The sequence below is a fragment of the Equus caballus genome, chromosome X (genome assembly GCF_041296265.1).
Source record: "Equus caballus isolate H_3958 breed thoroughbred chromosome X, TB-T2T, whole genome shotgun sequence".
Lineage (NCBI taxonomy): Eukaryota > Metazoa > Chordata > Mammalia > Perissodactyla > Equidae > Equus > Equus caballus.
In genome coordinates this window covers 104,421,861-104,440,543 of record NC_091715.1, presented here as the reverse complement: position 1 = coordinate 104,440,543, position 18,683 = coordinate 104,421,861, and the positions used below count along the sequence as shown (strand labels likewise).

Below are 18,683 nucleotides of genomic sequence, written 5' to 3'. Positions count from 1 at the left end.
ACCTCCATATCATTATTTCTCCAATTGAAATGACACATCGTTTATACTTCACTGTTCTTCTCTTTCTTCATGCTCTGGTAGAGGAGGAATTTGTTATAACCTGGGTGTAGCTGAGTAGGGAACTTCAGGTTAAAAAACTGCTTATATAGTCTGATATTCTTTGATATTTCAGCATAACTTTACTCATAGGCTTCTTCGTAAGAGCTTGCCTTCAGTGTAGCCCCAGCAATACAAAAGTGTAAGAGCTTCCACTTTTCCTTTGATGCCTCTAGAGAGCTACAGTAGCACATTAATTTCTAAACCCAATTTTGGCATTACCCACAAAACTACCTTAGACACAGATACACAAATATGGTAGAATATTGGAAAGTCCTAAAACCCAGTTAGGACTCATTCTTATTTCAAGAGTTTGAACTGCCTAAACGCTATTTTCCAAAGTGTCTGTTTCATGAAATGTGGTGAGGACCCAACCATTTTTTAGTGGTCAACTACTAACGGATCAAGGAAAGCAAGAATTCTTGATACTTCACCCACATTCATTGAATTTACTGAGAATCTGACCACAATCATTCATATATACATATATATATATATAACATTCATATTATAAATAGTATAGTATATATATATAAGTATATATAGTAGATATATACATATACAAGTATTCTGTGTATATACTTATATACAAAGATATATGTATATATGGACATACCTGTACATATACATACGCATATAGTATATATAAATATATATGCATATGTATATGCAAAATAAAACAAAACTTGATTTTCAATATATTAGACAAAGAGTACATTAATGTTTCTAGCCCTGCTTCCACTCACTCTCACCGCTCTTTAAAGTGGTTTATAAAAGCTTGTCCACCTAAATTTTCGTAAGACTGATATATTAAAAACAGCTTTAACACTCGTGTGGTGACAGACAAGAAATAACATACAACTGAAATTTCACAATGATGTAAACTATTATGAGCTCAATAAAAAAAGAGCTTTAAGTGTATAAGTTAAGCATTAATTAGGCAATTTTGCATATCTATTTTTAAGTAACTGTATTATTCCCCGACACACAGAGATTTATATTTATATTTTATTGAAAAAATATAATTGGGACATTTTTATCTGATTGACCAAAGCCACCATGCTATAGTTTATTAGTCTTGGCTTTTGTGTAGAAATGTGTATTTCTCTCCATTTATCTAAATTTGTCTTTTCTTCCCCTTGAACAACTTTATAAAATCAACTGGATTAAGTATCTGAAAATCTGAGGTTATGATTTTTGCATTACCCCAATACACCAAATATAGAATTTGAATTTCTCTCCATGAATACCTGTGAAATTATTAAACAGATTAGAGTAACTGTTAAAAATTTTAATTGTGGCCTCTTAAGAGCACAAATCCCACATATGACTTACTTTCTCCTTTCATTCCTATCATGCTACTGCTTCTTCCTCCCTCAAGATTTATCAGGAGGCAGAAGTAAATTTTGGTATAACACAAAAAGAAAAATACAAGCCTACAACTCAGAGCCTGGGTTATATTCCACAGTTGGAGAGACGTCATGCGCAAGATTGAAATATTCCATTTTCTCCAAGGCCCGTAAGCCTCAGCACTTTCCACTAATTTAGTCCCCTGAGTCTCAATTTATTTAGCCTATGTTGGTTCTTTTCACCCCCATTGCAAATATTCAACCTTGGTTCTCTTGTTGAGGAAAAACTCGTTCCTGGAGCCTCAGTTAGAAGCTTCATTAGACATTCTGTATCCAGGAAAAAAAAGATATCCCTGTTTCCTCCCTCCTTTTGCCCAATCTCACCCTAACTCTCTCTTTCCTTCCTAATACCCATTACTCCCTCCCTCAAATGTAGAGGTCACAATCATAGGTAAAATAACTTCCTTCCTTATGTCTACTAAAACTAAACAAAAATGGCCACCTCCCCTAAAAATGTTTTCTGATCTTTCTAACTAGCACCTAGTGCCTAACACAGTGCTTGGGACATAGTGGGAATTTGATAAATATTATTTTTTTATTTTGGAAATTTTAAACATTCAAAGAAATGTTTGTATTTAATGCATAAATTTAACCTTTCCTGTGCTAGAGCAGGCTAAAAGTTAGTTAAGAAAGACCAATCCCCAGCTCTGAGACACATTATCACAGGGGGGTGATGTCACAGGAAGAAGGTGGAACCAAGAGAGTGCTCTGGACTTATGGTACTACACTAGAAAGGCACAACAGCCTAGTAAGCCTGTGGCCTCAACTCAGCTTCAGCTTCAGCTTCAGTTCCTGCTTCTGAGGCTTGTGATGTATAATGAAATGCACAGTGTTATGCACTTTATGGGCACTCAAGCAATATTTGTTGGCTGACTTAATTGAGCTATATTTGCAAAATGGCAAGGATGTGAGGAAACTTTTCTACCTAAAAAGAAAGCATTCACAGTGCTAGACATTTGGTAGGCAAATAAACAGTATAATTTCAGCCCAAAAGGAAAAATACTCAAAACCCTTATCCAACAGGCCTAGTGGCTAGGCAACCCTAATGTCAGCACCATGTTTCTGAAACTTAATTTAAAATATCATAAATTGTATGTCATCCACTTTGAGGATATTTCTTTCCTGCCTTTCTCTTCCCATTCCCTGCCCCAACTTCAAATCCAGAAAATGTAACTAATAAACCTAAATCTCACCCGTCCAAGTAAAAGCAATGCGTGATTTTAAAAAAATCAAAATTAAGGGTGATGCACAGAACAGTGTTTTGAAAAGAAATTTCCATATTCAACAGTGCACTTACAGAGTGCAAGCAATCCAGGAATTTGTAACTCGTGATTGTAATGCCACACCTTCATATATATGACAATCTACTGACTACCAAGGATGACTGCTCAAATATCTCTCAAGGACAGCTGCTTCCGTATGCCAAGAGTATGTTTTCAGGTTTTAGAACAATAAGATTCGGGGGGCAGTCCCTTCTTTCCACCAACATTAACTGAGTTCCAACTAGGCATCAGATACACATGACAATAAAGCTCTTGACCCAATTGTAGAGGTCTACTCTATTTCAGGTGAATTTTTCCTTTGCTTGAAATGGTTGTATGGAACCTTTTTCCACTCCTTTTTCTTCCCTTACCACCTGCAAATGGCAATGTGGGAACAGGTAATTGAGGTTACGTGTACAGTCAAGACTTCGTGAAGGTGAAGGCGAACTGCTTCATTCTGGAGATTCAGTTCATTGTCTTACCCCACTAGTATTCTGCTTAACAAAATGGTGCTAAATAACAGTAACATATAATGAAGCATGCTGCATTCCCAGTATACTTGCTACCCACTTTTACCTTTACATTGAGTATCATAGTAAGTACTGAGCTAAATATCAGGTCTAGCCATCAGGTGGCAAAGTAGAGGAAAGAACAGAAAAACAGGATGAAAATAATTTTATTTGGTGAAATGAGGAGCCACTCCAACTAACAGCCAATAATGAACTTCTAGTTTGCAAGGTGATGAAGAGAATATAAGATAATAATTATTATGCTGATTACAGTAAGAATAATAATAGTTTACATTCTATTGGGTTCCAGGCTCTATGCTAGGTGTATTATGGAAGAGCCCGAAGAAACTCTGGTCTAGTCTAACACATTTATTTTCTACTTGAGGAAATGAGACCAGAAAAGTCAAGTTACATGTATAGTGTCAGTTAGCAGGAGAGTCAAGTTGCCACCCACTGTGCCACCCTAAAGGGTCTTGGTCTTTTTCTTAATATTTCATAAAGTAACTGTTAGTTTCTCTGTGTACATTGCTCTTTGGGAAATTATTTATTTTTTAATAGTACCATTAAAAACAAGTTCCCACCTATTTTCTTTTGCTAATATGGTTTCACATGGGCAAAATCTAAATATTCCTCCAATTTAAAGGATAACTTTTAAGCTATGAGACTAGCAGCTAAAGGTGAAGAGAAAATCATGTTTTATAACTCTACTAGGGGAAAATAAAAGGAAGACCAGTACTTTCTCCTAAAAAATGGAGAGAAAAATAAAACCCATAATTTTCATTGAGGTTTGTACTGGCAGGAGGTGGGAGAGGGTAGAAAGATGGGCATCTAATTAGAAGAAAAAGAAGGAAAGGAAAAGGGTTACGACGTGGAGTGTGCAACTCAGTCTTCATTTCAACGTGCACAGACCTCAGCAGACAGCTGGAAACCTGCCAGAGAGCGAAGCCTTGGAAACAAGCTGGAAGACATTGGAGAGACTTTAACCAAAACAAACACCAGCAGGGGATGTGGTTGGCAGCACTGAAAAAGCAAAGGACTCTATGAGTCACTCTGACATTAATTTTGAATGGTATCATGCTTCCATTTTGTTGTACAGGGTATTTATATAGTATTTGGTACTGTCTAATATAAATATAAAAATATATTTAATATATACAGCCACATATGTATGTTCTTTACCTAAATAATATAACATTACAAACACTGGAAATATAGAATAGAAAAAATATAGAATAGAAAATTACACCCCATATCTCACTATTCTAATCATTTAAGTCATCATTTTTCATGTGCATGTTTTAACATAGTTGTAAGCAGACTGTATATATAATATGGAATATTTTACTTAACATCTTAAACATAGTTCTATGTTGCTAGATAACTTCATAAACATTGCTTTTCAGAGCAATGATACATTGACTTGGTGTAAGGTAACTTCATTTTATTTTCTACTATTTAGGATGTTGCTGAATTTGCCTTTTTACAAATAACACCAACACTAATAATGATATCAATGGCTACCTTTAAAAGATATCTACTATGTGTCAAGCATTTTATATTCATTATTTCTAAATTTTATAAAACCTTGCAAGGTAGGTATTGTTAGCTCCATTTTATAAATTAAAAAAATCATACTCAGAGGTTAAGTGACTTGCACAAGGTCATAGCTAATTAATGGCCAAGTAGGCACTGAATCAGATTTGCCTGGTTCCAAAGCAGGCCCTCGTTTCACCGTAATATACTACCTTTCTGGTAAAATGAATGTGTTTATGCTTTTTCTGTATTTTTGTTGTTTATCATAGATTTCCAAAAGTGGGATTATTGGTTTAAAGGGTATGAACATTTTGAAAGCTTTCACTACATACTCAAGATTGTTTTTCATGAAGGAGGTATTGATGTACAGTGACACTATCTCAAAGTGTTTTACAGAAAGAAATTAATTTTAGGCAGAAAAAAAGAGGTCACATCAAAGAGTGACAAAGGAAAAGCTGTCTAATGAAAATAAAGGATCCGTAATCATCAACCTTCTGTAACAAAGAGGTTTCTACTTTGAAGATCTGATGGTAGAAATTGTTCTCTATCTCTGAATCTGAATAGGTACATATAAAATCCTTAGGAATTATAAATGTGTACAGGACCTAGAATATGGTAAATGCTTCATAAAGATTCGGTTAAAAGGAATATTGCCACGGACTTCTGGCTCCTAATGAAGATGTGGAAAGCTGGAAAGAACATCATCTTCACCCTAACCATGAGAAAAAGCTGAACAATCTACAAAATCTTAACCTTTCTTGAACCCAGAGAGAAGTCTCAAGGCAACCAACCAGTCTGACTTCTAAAGAAAGACAAGCACCTACAAGGAGAGATGGGATATGCACCAGCTCACCTGCTGCTACAGGGGGAAGACAGGGTCACCGTACAAGCTGGTATAAGGAATTCAGCTAAATTTTGAATAAACTGCTAAAGGCAAAGTATGGGCTAGCATGAGTGTACAGTACCCTCGGTAGCCACAGATACAAGAGGAATTTATACACACTTACAGGCATTTCTCCACAGATTTATGGTACTGACCTGGTGGAGAGGAGAAGCAATTGCAGTAGGAAAAGCATGAAACCATGTCCAATTCCTTTCCCCCTAAGGAATAAAAGTTCTAAGCCCTAGGGAAAGGGCAGAAAACCCTGTTCCCCCAGGGTGCAAATGAAGACCTACTGCAGCTTGGGAAAATGCAAAAAAAAATAAAGTTCTCTACTTCTGGGAGAAAGGCAGGAATGAGTCCTTGGCCCAAACCATTTAAAAGTGTCCTACCACTAGTAGAGGAGCAGGATAACTAAGAAACTCACACCCCCATGACCCAGAGGCACAGGATCTGGCCAAGACTGAGGTTGAATCACAAAACCAGAGAAATCCTCCCTGCCCTACACCACCAGGCTAACAAGTACTTAGTAAGAAGCAATAGCAGTATACCACTAGGCGAGGCACGGAGAATCTCTTTGAGACACAGATGCACAGGGAAGGTCTAACGCTGAGGGTAGAGCAGAAATATTGAGAAAAAAACATTCAGCAAACCAACCCCCACACTAAGCACAAGGTAAGAGAGGAATCTGAAGCTGGTGGTGGTGAACTGAGGGTAACCATAGCAACAGCATAACTCAAACATGGCTCATCCCATTAGATTGACTCAACCTTTGATATTAATAACTTAACAGAAAAGTGTGCCCGTTTCTAAGCATAAATGCTATTTACTTCAATTTCTACTGTTCTATGTACTATGGCCTTCAAACAAAAAATTTGAGAAACCAAAAAGCAAGAAAAAAAACCTCCACTCTCAAGAGACAAAGCAATCAATATAACCAGCTTCAAGGATGATTTAGATATTCAAACTATGAGACAGGAAATTTAACATAACTATGATGAATACGCGAAAGGCTTTAGTGAAACATGAAAAACATGCATGAACAAATGGAGATTTCAACAAAGATGTTAACTATAAAAAAAATCAAGTAGAAATGTTAGAAATGAAAACAGTAAAAGAGGTAAAGACTGCCTTTGGTGGTGTCATCAGTAGACTCAAAATAGCTGGGAAAGGAATAGGTGAAACTAAAAATAGGGAAAAGATCAATCCAAACTGAAATACAAAGAGAAAGAATAGAAACAAATAAACACATACACACACACACACAAACAAAAAACACCCAGAGGATTCAAGAGCTGTGGGTTAACATCAAATAGTCTAATACATATGAAATTAGATTCCCACAAGGAGAAGAATGAGAAGAAGGCAGAAGAAATATTTGCAGAGATAAAGGTCAAGAATTTCCCCCAAATAATAAAATATGTTAAATCACACATCTAAGAAGCTCAGAGAACCCCAAGGATGATAAATACTCCCCAAACACACACGTGCACACACACACACACACACACACAGAACAAAAACAAAAACCAAAAACCCTAGACATTTGACATTTAAAAGGCTGGAAAATAAATATAAAGAGAAAAATCTTAAAGGCAGCCAGAAGAAAAATACAAAAGAGCAAAGATAGGAGAGATAGCAGATTCCAGAAACTATGCAAGCCAGAAGACAGTAGAGTGATATCTTTAAAGTGCTAAAAAAAAAAAAAAAAAAAGAAAAAAACCCTGTCAAACCTAATTTCTATATCCAGTGTAAATATCTTTCAAAAATGAATAAGAAATAAGGACTTTTCACACAAACAAAGGCAGAGAATTCATTATCAGAAGCCCTACGCTATAAGAAACATTAGAGGAAGTTCTTCAGGCTTAAGGAGTATCATGTTAAATAGAAACGTGGATTTATCCAAAGTAATGAAGATTCCAGAAATGGCTCATGAATATAATGCTTTTCTTCTTTTTAATTGCTTTAAAAGATGATCAACTAAATAAAAAGTAGTAACAGTGAGTATAAGGAACAAAGTAACAATATTGTGGGCTTATGTCATATTTTTTTGTAAAAGCAAAATGTATAACAACCATAACCAAAAAACACAAGCTGGGACACCAGACAGTGAAATAGTAGAGTTTTACTTAAAGGTAGACTGTGTAATTTAAGAGGTACATTGAAAAATCTTGATTCTGTGGTAGTTACATGACTGTGTTTGTCCAAACTCAGAAAATTGTACATTTAAAAGGGCAAATTTTATAGAATATAAACTATCTCAATAAACTCTAGTTTAAAAAAAAGAGAATTATCGTGTACAACTCACCTTTTTATTTCTTGACTTTTCTTCTTTTTATGGCATCACAGTTCTGATGACTGATGACTAGAAACCATCTTTTTGTGTTATCTACTCTTACCTTTGCTTTTTACCTTAATTGATTCTGAGGTTTTTATTACTAAGATCTGGTGGTGGAGAGAGCTCTATGCTTTCAAATCAAAACAAGTATACATACACAGACACACACCCCTCACGAGTTAAAATGTGTATAGAGCCATGGAGATTGCAAATGTGCCACAAAGAAAAGGAACTTCTATGTATAAGGTGTGGGTATCTATTCATAAGGTGGCAAAATTCACCTAGATAAAACAAATGTTAACTAATCATTCAGTCTGGGTTGCAATTGAGGTAATATAAACACTACATTTGTGTCTGTATCACATCACTGTCTATAGTATATTGGTTCTGTTAAATGATTTGAAAAAAACTTTTGTCATGAATATTGGCATACTTTCTGTTCCTTATACTCACCAAGGTTCTTTCTGCTTTTAGGATCCTTCCACAATGCTATTTCTAGTATTCAACCTCTATGCTACAGGCACTTTTGTGCAAATTTTAAATCTCTGTCCTATCCCAACCTGGCTAGTGAATTAAAAAAGAAACCCCTTCTGGAGCCAGCCCTGATGGCCTAGTGGTTAAAGGTGGGTGCGCTCATCACTTTGGTGGCCCAGGTTCATTTCCTGGTCATGGAACCACACTACCTGTCTGTCAGTTCCCATGCTGTGGTGGTGGCTCATGTAGAAGAACTAGAAGGACTTATAACTAAGATATACAACCATGCACTGGGGCTTTGGAGAGGGAAAAAAAAAAGAGAAAGGTTGGCAATAGATGTTAGCTTAGGGAAAATCTTTCCCTGCAAAAAAAAAAAAAAGAAGAAGAAGAAGCCCCTACTCTGGGCAGATGCAGCCCTAAAGATGCAAGGCTTGGCAAGCAGAGGGCACATGTGTCTGAACTTAGAAGCCCCTTCCTCTGGACCTACATCAAGACACCTCTACACAACCCATATGTAGAGGACCTGTGGTCAGTCTACAGTATCGGCTTAGGAACAGTGATCTGGTTTCTGAGGGACAGACCCGAGAAAGAACACTGCATTTGTTCAGAACCTTATAGAAGATTGAGGAAATGTCTATTTCCTATATTAGAGAGTGGGGGTAGGGTGCCTGATCAAGGTGATAGGGCTAGTAAAGCACGCCATCTCCAAGCCAGCCCTTAACACTGCCCCTGCCTCTACCTAGAATGCATCTGCATCACTCTCCACAGCCACACCTTTGCTTGGATACCTCATATTAATCCTCCTAGTATCAGTTTACCAGTCACTTCCCCAGGGAGGCCAATGCTGACCCTTCAGTCTAAATTAAGCCCCCCTGTTCTGTGCTTTTATATCACTAGGAATTTTTGTACAAAGAGTATATTACAATTGCAATTATACACTTATTTGTGTGCTCACTTATACACATGCCTCCCCAACTCTCCCACCCCGCACACATACACACATTTAACCACTTACAAATTTTTAGATCACAAGCCCTGTAAGAGCAGGGACCGTCTGGCTAGTTCATCGCTTTATCCCCAGAGACTATAACAGTGCCTGGCACATATTTTGTGTTTAACAAATAATCATGAAATAAATGCAGAGTTTTTCTTATATATTATTTGGCAAACTCTATCACACACATGTACACACTCATGTGCACAGTTTGATATAGAATGTTATGGAAACTTTCCTTTTTGTAACATTCAGTTTAAAAGTTTAATGTGAGTAACTAGAAAGGTATGGACGTATAATATAAAACAAGTGATATTTTTATTTGGGTACATCTTATTTGAATTAGTTCCCTTTTCCATTGATGATTTTATTAATTTTCTGCTAATAATTTTTAAATGTTATGTTTGTTGGTTAGTTCACTATAGATTTCAAATCCATCCCTTTTATAATAATTCTCACAGATGTCACTAAGTTATCTTAATTTGATTCATCTCTCGAAGTAAAATGTGTTTTCGCATTATTTGATTTGCAGTGTAGGGTTTTGACTTGCAATCATTGCAGTTATTAGAAAATAAGGAATGAATACATAATCTAACTCCACTTACCAGATAGATTCTGCCATAAGTACCAAGGCCGATGGTTTTATCCAGTGAGAATATTCCAGTTGGATCCTGCAAAAATGTAAAACAAAAATTGTCAGTCTTCTTGGGAAAATAGGCAAGCATTCAACTATCCAGAATTGTATTTCCAATCTCTTTTGTTCCCTTAGAATTTCCATGGGAAGAATCTAAGTGTCATTTACCAAAAGAATAGAGATGTCAGAATCTCCCTGGACTGAGTGTAGTCATTTGTAAAAACAAAACAATGATATGAACATTAAGTAGTTGTATAATTAATTATCATAAAACCATAAAATACATAAAATTATGTCTAGTTGAGGCATATTCATAATGTAATTAGAAAGATTATTAAAATAGAAATAAGTTCATTTACTTGCAACTGAAATACTCTTTTACTATCCATCTTTTGAATGTTAACCAGACAAGTAGAAAGTTTAGCATACAGCAATGATGGGTAGGTATTGGATACAAAGTCCAGATAGATTATTTATATAATAGTAATTTTTAAGAAAGAGTATCGCCTCTAAATATGAATAACAGAGTGAGGGGCCGGCCCCGTGGCCAAGTGGTTAAGTTCACACACTCTGCTTTGGCGGCCCTGGGTTTCATTAGTTCTGATCCCAGGTGCCAACATGGTACCGCTCATCAAGCCATGCTGAGGCAGTGTCCCACATAGCACAACCAGACGGACCTATGACTAGAATATACAACTATGTACTGGGGGGCTTTGGGGAGAAGAAAAAAAACAAAAAGAAAAGGCAAGATCATGGCATTAAAAGAGCACTGTTTATAAAAAAAAAAACTAGACAGTTGTTTTTGTTTGTTTTTAAGTTAATCTTTATACTCGCTGAATATCTTTTCATGGTACAAATTCACTGATGGTAGTTTCTGCGTCTTAAGCCTAAATATGGCATCACAGGAGACAAAATATAACGTTTGTGGACAGATTCCTAAGGCTTCCATATTCATTCTTAAACATTGTTTCCTTACCTTAGAATATGAATATTCCTTTCTTGTACACCACAAAAAATTGTTTATTGAGTTTTATCGTTATTTGAACTTTTAGTCTAGCTTCTTATTTGCTCTTTTAGCAAAACTCATATGAGGTATGAGTAGATGTCAGTTTATACACAACGCGGTAGGAACGTTGGCCAATTCTTGGAAATTCATATTCTTTACAGAAAGCATATTTTATTTACACAAACTTTGTTTAACCTTGTTTGAAAACATTTTTATCACTGTAACAAATGTGAGTGAAACAGAAAAAGTTTTGAGCGTATGCAGTGTATATGACTGAAATTATAGACTCATTAAAACTGGCGTGATATTTGTATAATCTAGCAAAACTGTCATAGGAACATGACACAGCTCTAGGATTACTTCAGTCAACAAGTATTCAACTGGACAGAGTCAGGAGAGTGGAGTTAGAGCCCCATCTCTGCCATTAATTAACTATATGACTCTGGGTAAGTTATTTACTCCCTCTGGCACTCAGTTTTCACATATATAAAATGAAGGTACTGTGTTAGGTGATTTCTTAGCTCTAAAATTCTACAGGAAAAAGTCAGAGTCCAATATTCTAAAATCTAGAGGTTTCCACTGAATTGATATGACCATTATTAGAGAAAACAGCAGCCTATTTTCTTAAAATCAGCAAAATCAATGTCACTATATGCACAGTATCATTATAAGAAATAGTTCGAGTAACATTCTCCCAATGAAAATATAAAAGTTATTTAAAATGATAATTTTGAGGATTCAAGAGAAGCAAAAATAGATTGTTATAGCGGCCTTGATATTAAGCATATCATTTTTGTTACAATTCTTTGAAAAATGCATGGGAAAAAATTATCCAACAAAGAAGCCGCTAAGGTTCAGCTTGAAGACTTTATCGTTTTCGTATATTTCTTTGAAGAATATCATTGAGGGATTTATATTAGACATTATTAATTCTGGAGAAACAGGCTCTTGGCCATCAGTCAAAAGAATCAAATATGTTCGCTGATTCCTATTGGTAAACCATTCTTTGTTATAAGGCTACATTTTAACTGAAAAAGATATTCTATATTAGAGAATGACTGTATTATCTGAACAACTTTATTTCTGATTCTTTCAGCAAAGACAGTCTTAAATTTCTTTAATCCTTTTTCTAGCTCTCAGTAACGTAAGTACCTTAATCATATTTGAACTTAGGTATCTAATTACTCAAAAGAGACATCAAGGAAATGGATGGGGACAAAAAAGTGCCTTTGGAATTATTGGAGGCCTTATTTTATTTATATTAATGTTATTTGGAAAATTTTTCCTGCTCACAAATGACCAAAACATCTTAATTCTCCTCATGCTCACATTTAATAAAAGAAAATTTTAGAAATTGTTCTTCCATTTTTAAAGGCAGCTCAACTTAGTACTCATCTATTCTAAGAGTATTTTTTTCATTAGTTTTATGCAACGTTTTTCATTCTGCATCTCCACACTAACATCTTTCAAGGCTAAATGATTGTCAAACTGGGAAAAAGAGAAGAGAAACTATGCTAATTACTAGGGTAATATTACTCAATTTCTTATATAAGATTTTCCACTGAATTATAGTCAGAGAAAGTTTATTCTGGGCTCCCAAGGAAGGAAGAATTGAAAAAGAACCTTTTTTTTGGTCACTGTGAAATTAAAAGGTTCACATTAGAGAGGTCACCATAATTAGTTAGTCTTCTCCTCTGCCCTGCCACTCTGAGATAAGAAAACCAGAGGAGGAAAGGTCTTTATATCTATGACTGCTGTATCAATTTGGAGATTGTTTGGTAGTTTGGTATGCTTAGGTGTTCCATTTGGGTAAAAAACAAATGATCAGTAAACAATAAACCCTAATTTGTAAAAGCTTTTCTAAAAAGAAATTACTAAAATTCTAAGTCTTAAAACATTTATTTTTATCTATTTTTAAGATTGACACCTGAGCTAACATCTGTTGCCAATCTTCTTTTTTTCTTCTTCTTCTCCAGAGACCAAAGCCCCCCAGTACATAGTTGTATAGTCTAGTTGTAGGTCCTTCTGGCTGTGCTATGTGGGACGACACCTCAATGTGGCCTGATGAGCGGTGTCATGTCTGTGCCCAGGATTGGAACCGGCAAAACCCTGGGCTGCCAAAGTGGAGCACGCAAACTTAACCACTTGGCCACAGGGCTGGCCCCTTAAAACATTTTTTGAACCATAAAATGTTGGGCAAATACTTTATACTTCTGTGATATTTTTCTACTATCTAAATTATCTCCTGTAATTTAAAAGTCCCAGCCAGGTTGCTCCTTGAAACCCAGAATTTTGAGGAATTGTTTCTTCTTCCGAAGTCAAAGAGATGGGGAAAGAATGAACACTTGATGGATAATTTTAATAAGGGCAGGGGGTGGGGGGGGCGGGTAACAGGAAGAAAAAGAACCACTAGAAGGCAGTATTTACTGGTCGTGGAAGAGACTCAATAGCAGAGGTTGATCAATAGAACCAAATATAGCAGAAATTAAGAACAAAGGGGAACCAATAAATGGGCAATATGAGTAGCAATAAATTTCACATTTAGGGTAGTAAAGAAGGAGAACTAGGGAATACATCCAAGTAGTCAGACAGCCAAAGGAAAGAAAGTGCACGGTACATAGAAAGAATGGCAGAAGCGTTTCTTCCTTTGTTTAAATATTTGAAATAGCAATTTTATGAAAAATGTTTATGGAGAGAGAACCTGAAAATGGTGGATATAACACGATAAATGCCAGAGTGAGTTTCCGAGAGAGTTGGAGGAATGGGTTTCACAATTCAAGTGGAAAATTTAGAAAGGAAAACTTCTTCCTCTGGCCGTGTGTTTCTCAAACTGTGGACTGCATAGACTCTTCCTACCTGAGAATCATCTAGGGAATCTTGTTAGAAATACAGATTCGTTGTCCCTGCCACGGAATTATGAAATCAGAATCTCTGGGGATCGTTCCCGAGATCCCCAGATTATTCTTGTGCACTAACATAAAACCTGCTGCTCTAGAAACTGGGCAGGAAAGACTGACAAAATAGGTTGAAGTACAATGTTATGCGGAGGTGATGCTCTAGAATACACAATGGAGGATATGTTGGATGTTTCGACCCTGTGGACTAGAAGATAAAACTGCTTTAAGACAGGGAGCTAAGGGACTTGGCAAAGTGGGGAGGTCCTCATGAGTGAGTGTGGAAAGCACGCTTGGTCTGGGTGGTAGAAGACTAGGAGAGCTGGAAGTTATATTTAAATATAAGCCTAATGTAATTCAAATATAGTTTTTGGATCATGTGCTATTTCAGATCACCTCTGCTACTACTGTCCTCCAGGCTTGTCTAATCCTGACCCCAATATAGATTAGGACTACACATGGCAGTGTCAAATACCAAGGCCACAGCCGTGAGGAATGTCATTACCATACTGGGCACAGAATGCAAAGGGGACTATCATAGTGAAAGACATGCCAGATTTGGAGATGAAGAAATAGTTTCCAGTCCCAAGGATTGGGTGACATAGGCATACTAGGTAAAAAGAAAAAAAAAGAAAAAAAAATATACATATATAGAGAGAGAGACAGAGACAGAGAGAGATTGAGAGCACAGTGAGCCCAGGTATTGCTGGCAGGCGAGGTGAAAACAGACACACACACATACACAGATACGTATAAAGCTTTGCAATTCTCTTTTAAAAAGGAAGCACAAACCACAAATTTCTGTACTTTCTTTCTTGTTTTGCCACCTACAGGAAATATTTATTCAATAGTAAATCAGGAAGAATAACAGCCACCCATTAATTAACAAACAAAATGTAGTTGACCTATCATTCTCTGGTTATTATACTGGCTCTCTTATTACATGCCTTTAACTTTAGGGCATTATGCAAAAAAATGTTATATAATTCCCTCTCACCTCCTGCTTCCCCAGCTTTCACTTGCTTGCTTTTAGGTTTAAAAAATAATACCTATCTAATAAAAAAAAACGCTAAATAATCTTCTGCCACTTTCTTTAAATCCCAATTTGCACAGCAAGCCTAACCTCTCTCAAGGGTCCTTGGCTGGTGGTCATTCAGCTGGCCAGTCCTACAAAGGACATAACGTATCAATCTTAAATTAGTCCCATATTTATAATCTGCAAGATTCTTTTTTGCTCAATGTGAAACTCTGGGGTTTGAATCTCCCCTTGTTATCTGGCTGTTGCCAAATTGGCATACTTGGTATTGACAGGTGCCAACTCTCTGACCTTCATATATATCCTATTGAGGACAATTATCTCAAGGGATCCCATGATATGTAGGTTTCTTTGCTTGCTTTATCATCTCTACTTTGGGTCAAAATGCAAACTTCCAAACAGCTAACTTAGATGTCTCTTGACCTCTTAATTTACTTTTACTTTTTCAGAGACTCAGGAAATAAGTCAAGTGCAAAGAAATCCCAAATCACTAAAATACACCTCAGTGACCAGAGAAACAGTGACTTTTTTATATCTCTAAAAATTTGACATTAAGGAAATTCCAAAAGGGGTGCTACTCTTCTGCCAGATTTCTTAGGATTTAGACCTGGATGTTTGGGAAGAGGGGAGAATTATGCATAATTTGCTCAGAAGGAGAAGACTTCTACAATGAGATAAAATGGCTCCTGTATAATAGAAATTTAGAAATTATTAAAAGCTGAGGACTTTGTGAGACTTTCAGGAAGTCTGTACAATGAGGCCAAGAATCAATGTCCTGAGGTTTTTTGTCTTCTCCCTACTCCTACATTAAAAACCAATCTCATCTTTCTCCCCTCCACACCCCCATCAACCCCCAGAAAACTAATATTCCACTGAACTGCAATGTAAAGATTGCAGCCTTTCCCCTTATCTCCTCTGCTCTCATCAAGTTCTTATGTCCCAGGGCCATGACCGGGTCACTTAGTCTGGGCCATTTCCCCCCATTTTTTGTGGCAATAAAACCTTTCCTTCTTTTTCTCCTTGGTTTTGGAATTCCCTGCCCTATCATTTCTATGAGGTCTTTCCCATTCCTCTCTTTAGTCAATTTTAGAAAAGAGTTTATTTCAGTTAGCCCATGTGTGGTTTCACATATTTGCCCGAGTTTGCTTTTTCTCTCTTTTCCCACTACAGACAGAGAATGCTGGAGGAGGGTAACATTTCATTCACTGGTTTTACACTTTTACTTGGGAGCAAATCTACTTGGAATATGAAAGCTCTGTTCAGAAAGGAAACCACCAATTGAAGCCTCCATATTCCAGAAATCTCATGTGTGTGCCGGGTGCACGCAGGGTGGAAAAAGATTTAACTTTTAAAAATTCTATGAGTTTATTTCAAGAAGCTGCATCAATAACCACAATGCTAATATTTGTTACTCAACACGTTTATATTGAGGTTCCTTTTTTAAAGATTGAGAACAGTTTGTTAAAATGTTACCTACTTGCATCACCTTCTTCACGCCATTCTAGTGTAAAATTATGTGGGTGATGCTTGGGGAATGCTCCATTTTGAGAGGGACAGGTGTCTGCCATTATCAAGAAGACAACCTTTAAATGCTCAATATGTATAAAATTAAGGCATGAGACTTTGAATGGTTCTATAACCTCAAGGTAAATATTTAGCTTTTCCCAAAGCAAGCAGGCCACTGCCCTGAACTACAGTTGCCTGGCGATCATTCCAGCGTGGTGCATGCTTATTCCCCTTCAGAGAGTCCAGGGGCCCTTTGCATTCAAGAGAGGGTGCGAGTGAAATGCCAATCTAAAAAGGGAACTTGAAAAACGGATTTGGGTGGGATCCAATATCTGTCAGAAACCAGATGCCAATGAAATAAACGGCACTACTAAAATAATAAGTCTACTAATAACGATGGCGATAATAGCTCACCAATCAATTACAACTCTGGAGGAAAGATGGGCATTCGGAAAAAAAGGAGAATCCACAAACGAAAACCACGAGGAAAAGCTAAATCTGGTTAGGTAGTGAACGCAATATTTTTTTCTTTTAATTGGGGGGTGCAGAATTTACTTCTTCCCCAACTGGCGTCGAGTTCTTTTACTCCCGCATTACTAAATCGGGAACAGTGCGCTGGCAGAATAAGGTTTTACAAAGTGCTGTTAGAAAGTGAGAAAAGTGAGACTCCAACGCTTTAATTTTCTAGCCCGTTGTCACCTAGAAGTAAAGGTCACTCCGCAAGTGGGCATCTCCGCTGGCAAAAGAAACAAACGACGACGGGGCGGCAGGGAGACCGGGAGGAGTGCTCTCAGGAAGCCACGCGTCGTGGCGCTCTTTGGCCTCTCCTGGAGCCCCGCTAGGACAGGTAGCAGAGCGCAGCTAAAGGAAACGGGCCACATTTAGAAAAGGTCCCGCTGTTTAGGGCCCGTTCCATCCCAATGCTACCCAATTCTCCCCCCTCTCCACCCTCCCCCATCCTTGGCCCTTTGCCTTTCCGTGCGTTTGGCATGTCCCGGTGCCCAGGGGTGCCTTTTCTGAAAGCCCGTTCCTGGGGTCCCCTCCTGCACCCGCAATCCCGTCGAAGTCCTGGCCTAGCCAGCTTGCGGAGGTTCCTCCCCTCCCTCGGTACTCAGAACCTGCAGAAGAGAGCACTTCAGGGGCAACGGGGGTCCTCTACTCACCGGCAAGTGGCCCAGATCCGTGACCTCCTTGTCCCTCCAACCCCCAGGTCCTGCCATGGCTTCGAGCCGAATAGGAGCTGGCGACTGAGGCACGCTCAGGGAGTCTGAGGTGGAAGTGGGCAAGAAGTTGAAGAGGGGAGAGGAGAAGGGAGAAAGCCAGGGAAAGAAATGGGGGACGGGGTTTGTGGCGTGGAAGATAGAGGAGGGGAAGTGGAGGGAAAGAGCTAGGAGTGGAGGGAAGCCAGTTTCAGAGGCGGGAAAGCAAGTTTGGCTAAAGCAAGAGAAGAGCCTGAGCGTCCGTCCCAGAGACCAAGAAGCTAGAGGGGTGCTCCGCGGGCGAGAGCGCAGCGTCTGCCCCGGCAGGGTGCGCCTCTTTCAGGGTGGGGAGGGGGGCGGTCCAAGGAGGGGGGGGTGCCCCCGGGAGCAGCTCGAAGGGGATTGGTGCGGCGTCACGTCGCCAGGTGGGCAGCGGCGCCGCGGGGAGGCGGGCTAGGGGGGCCACTGGCCAAGGGAGGTGCTGAAGGACTATAACGGTTTGCAAGCCGGCCCCTCAAGGCCTCCCCCCGCGCTCCCGCCCCCTCCCACGTTCACCGCCGCGCCCGCCGCCCCCGCCCCCGCTGGCGAGTGTTCCACAGGAAACTTTTTCGAGGCAGCTGCCAGCCCCGGAAAACCGGTCCCGCTCCGCGCCGCTCCCAGTCTGGGCCCCACAGCTCTGCCACAGTCCAAACAACCCGCACCCTAATCTCCCCACGAAACACTTGTGACTTTTCTAGTTGTCTATTTTCTCTTTCTGCTCCTCTGACTTTATTGCTCCATTTATTGCAAACACCCATCAAGTTAGGTAAGGAAATGACTTGCCACTGTGGTAGGGATCAGACCTAGGAGAGCCCCTGTGAGGGCCACGAGAGAGCACCAACTGCGCCGCAGGGCTACCACAGCTCAGCCTTCG

The 18,683-nt window shown here is 38.5% G+C and overlaps 1 protein-coding gene across 6 annotated transcripts in view; it reads right to left on the bottom strand.

The window, feature by feature from the left end:
* Positions 1 to 18,261, bottom strand: part of NRK (Nik related kinase) — a 123,730-nt gene extending 105,469 nt beyond the window's left edge. For all 6 annotated transcript variants that reach the window (XM_070258396.1, XM_014729062.3, XM_070258393.1 and 3 more), the window contains exons 1-2: positions 17,735 to 18,261; positions 10,101 to 10,166 (exon numbers count right to left, since the gene is read on the bottom strand). In XM_070258396.1, the coding sequence (XP_070114497.1) occupies positions 10,101 to 10,166; positions 17,735 to 17,791 (123 nt within the window). In that variant the 5' untranslated portion in view covers positions 17,792 to 18,261. The remainder of the gene's footprint in view (positions 1 to 10,100; positions 10,167 to 17,734) is intronic.
* Between the last annotated feature and the right edge of the window lie 422 nt (positions 18,262 to 18,683).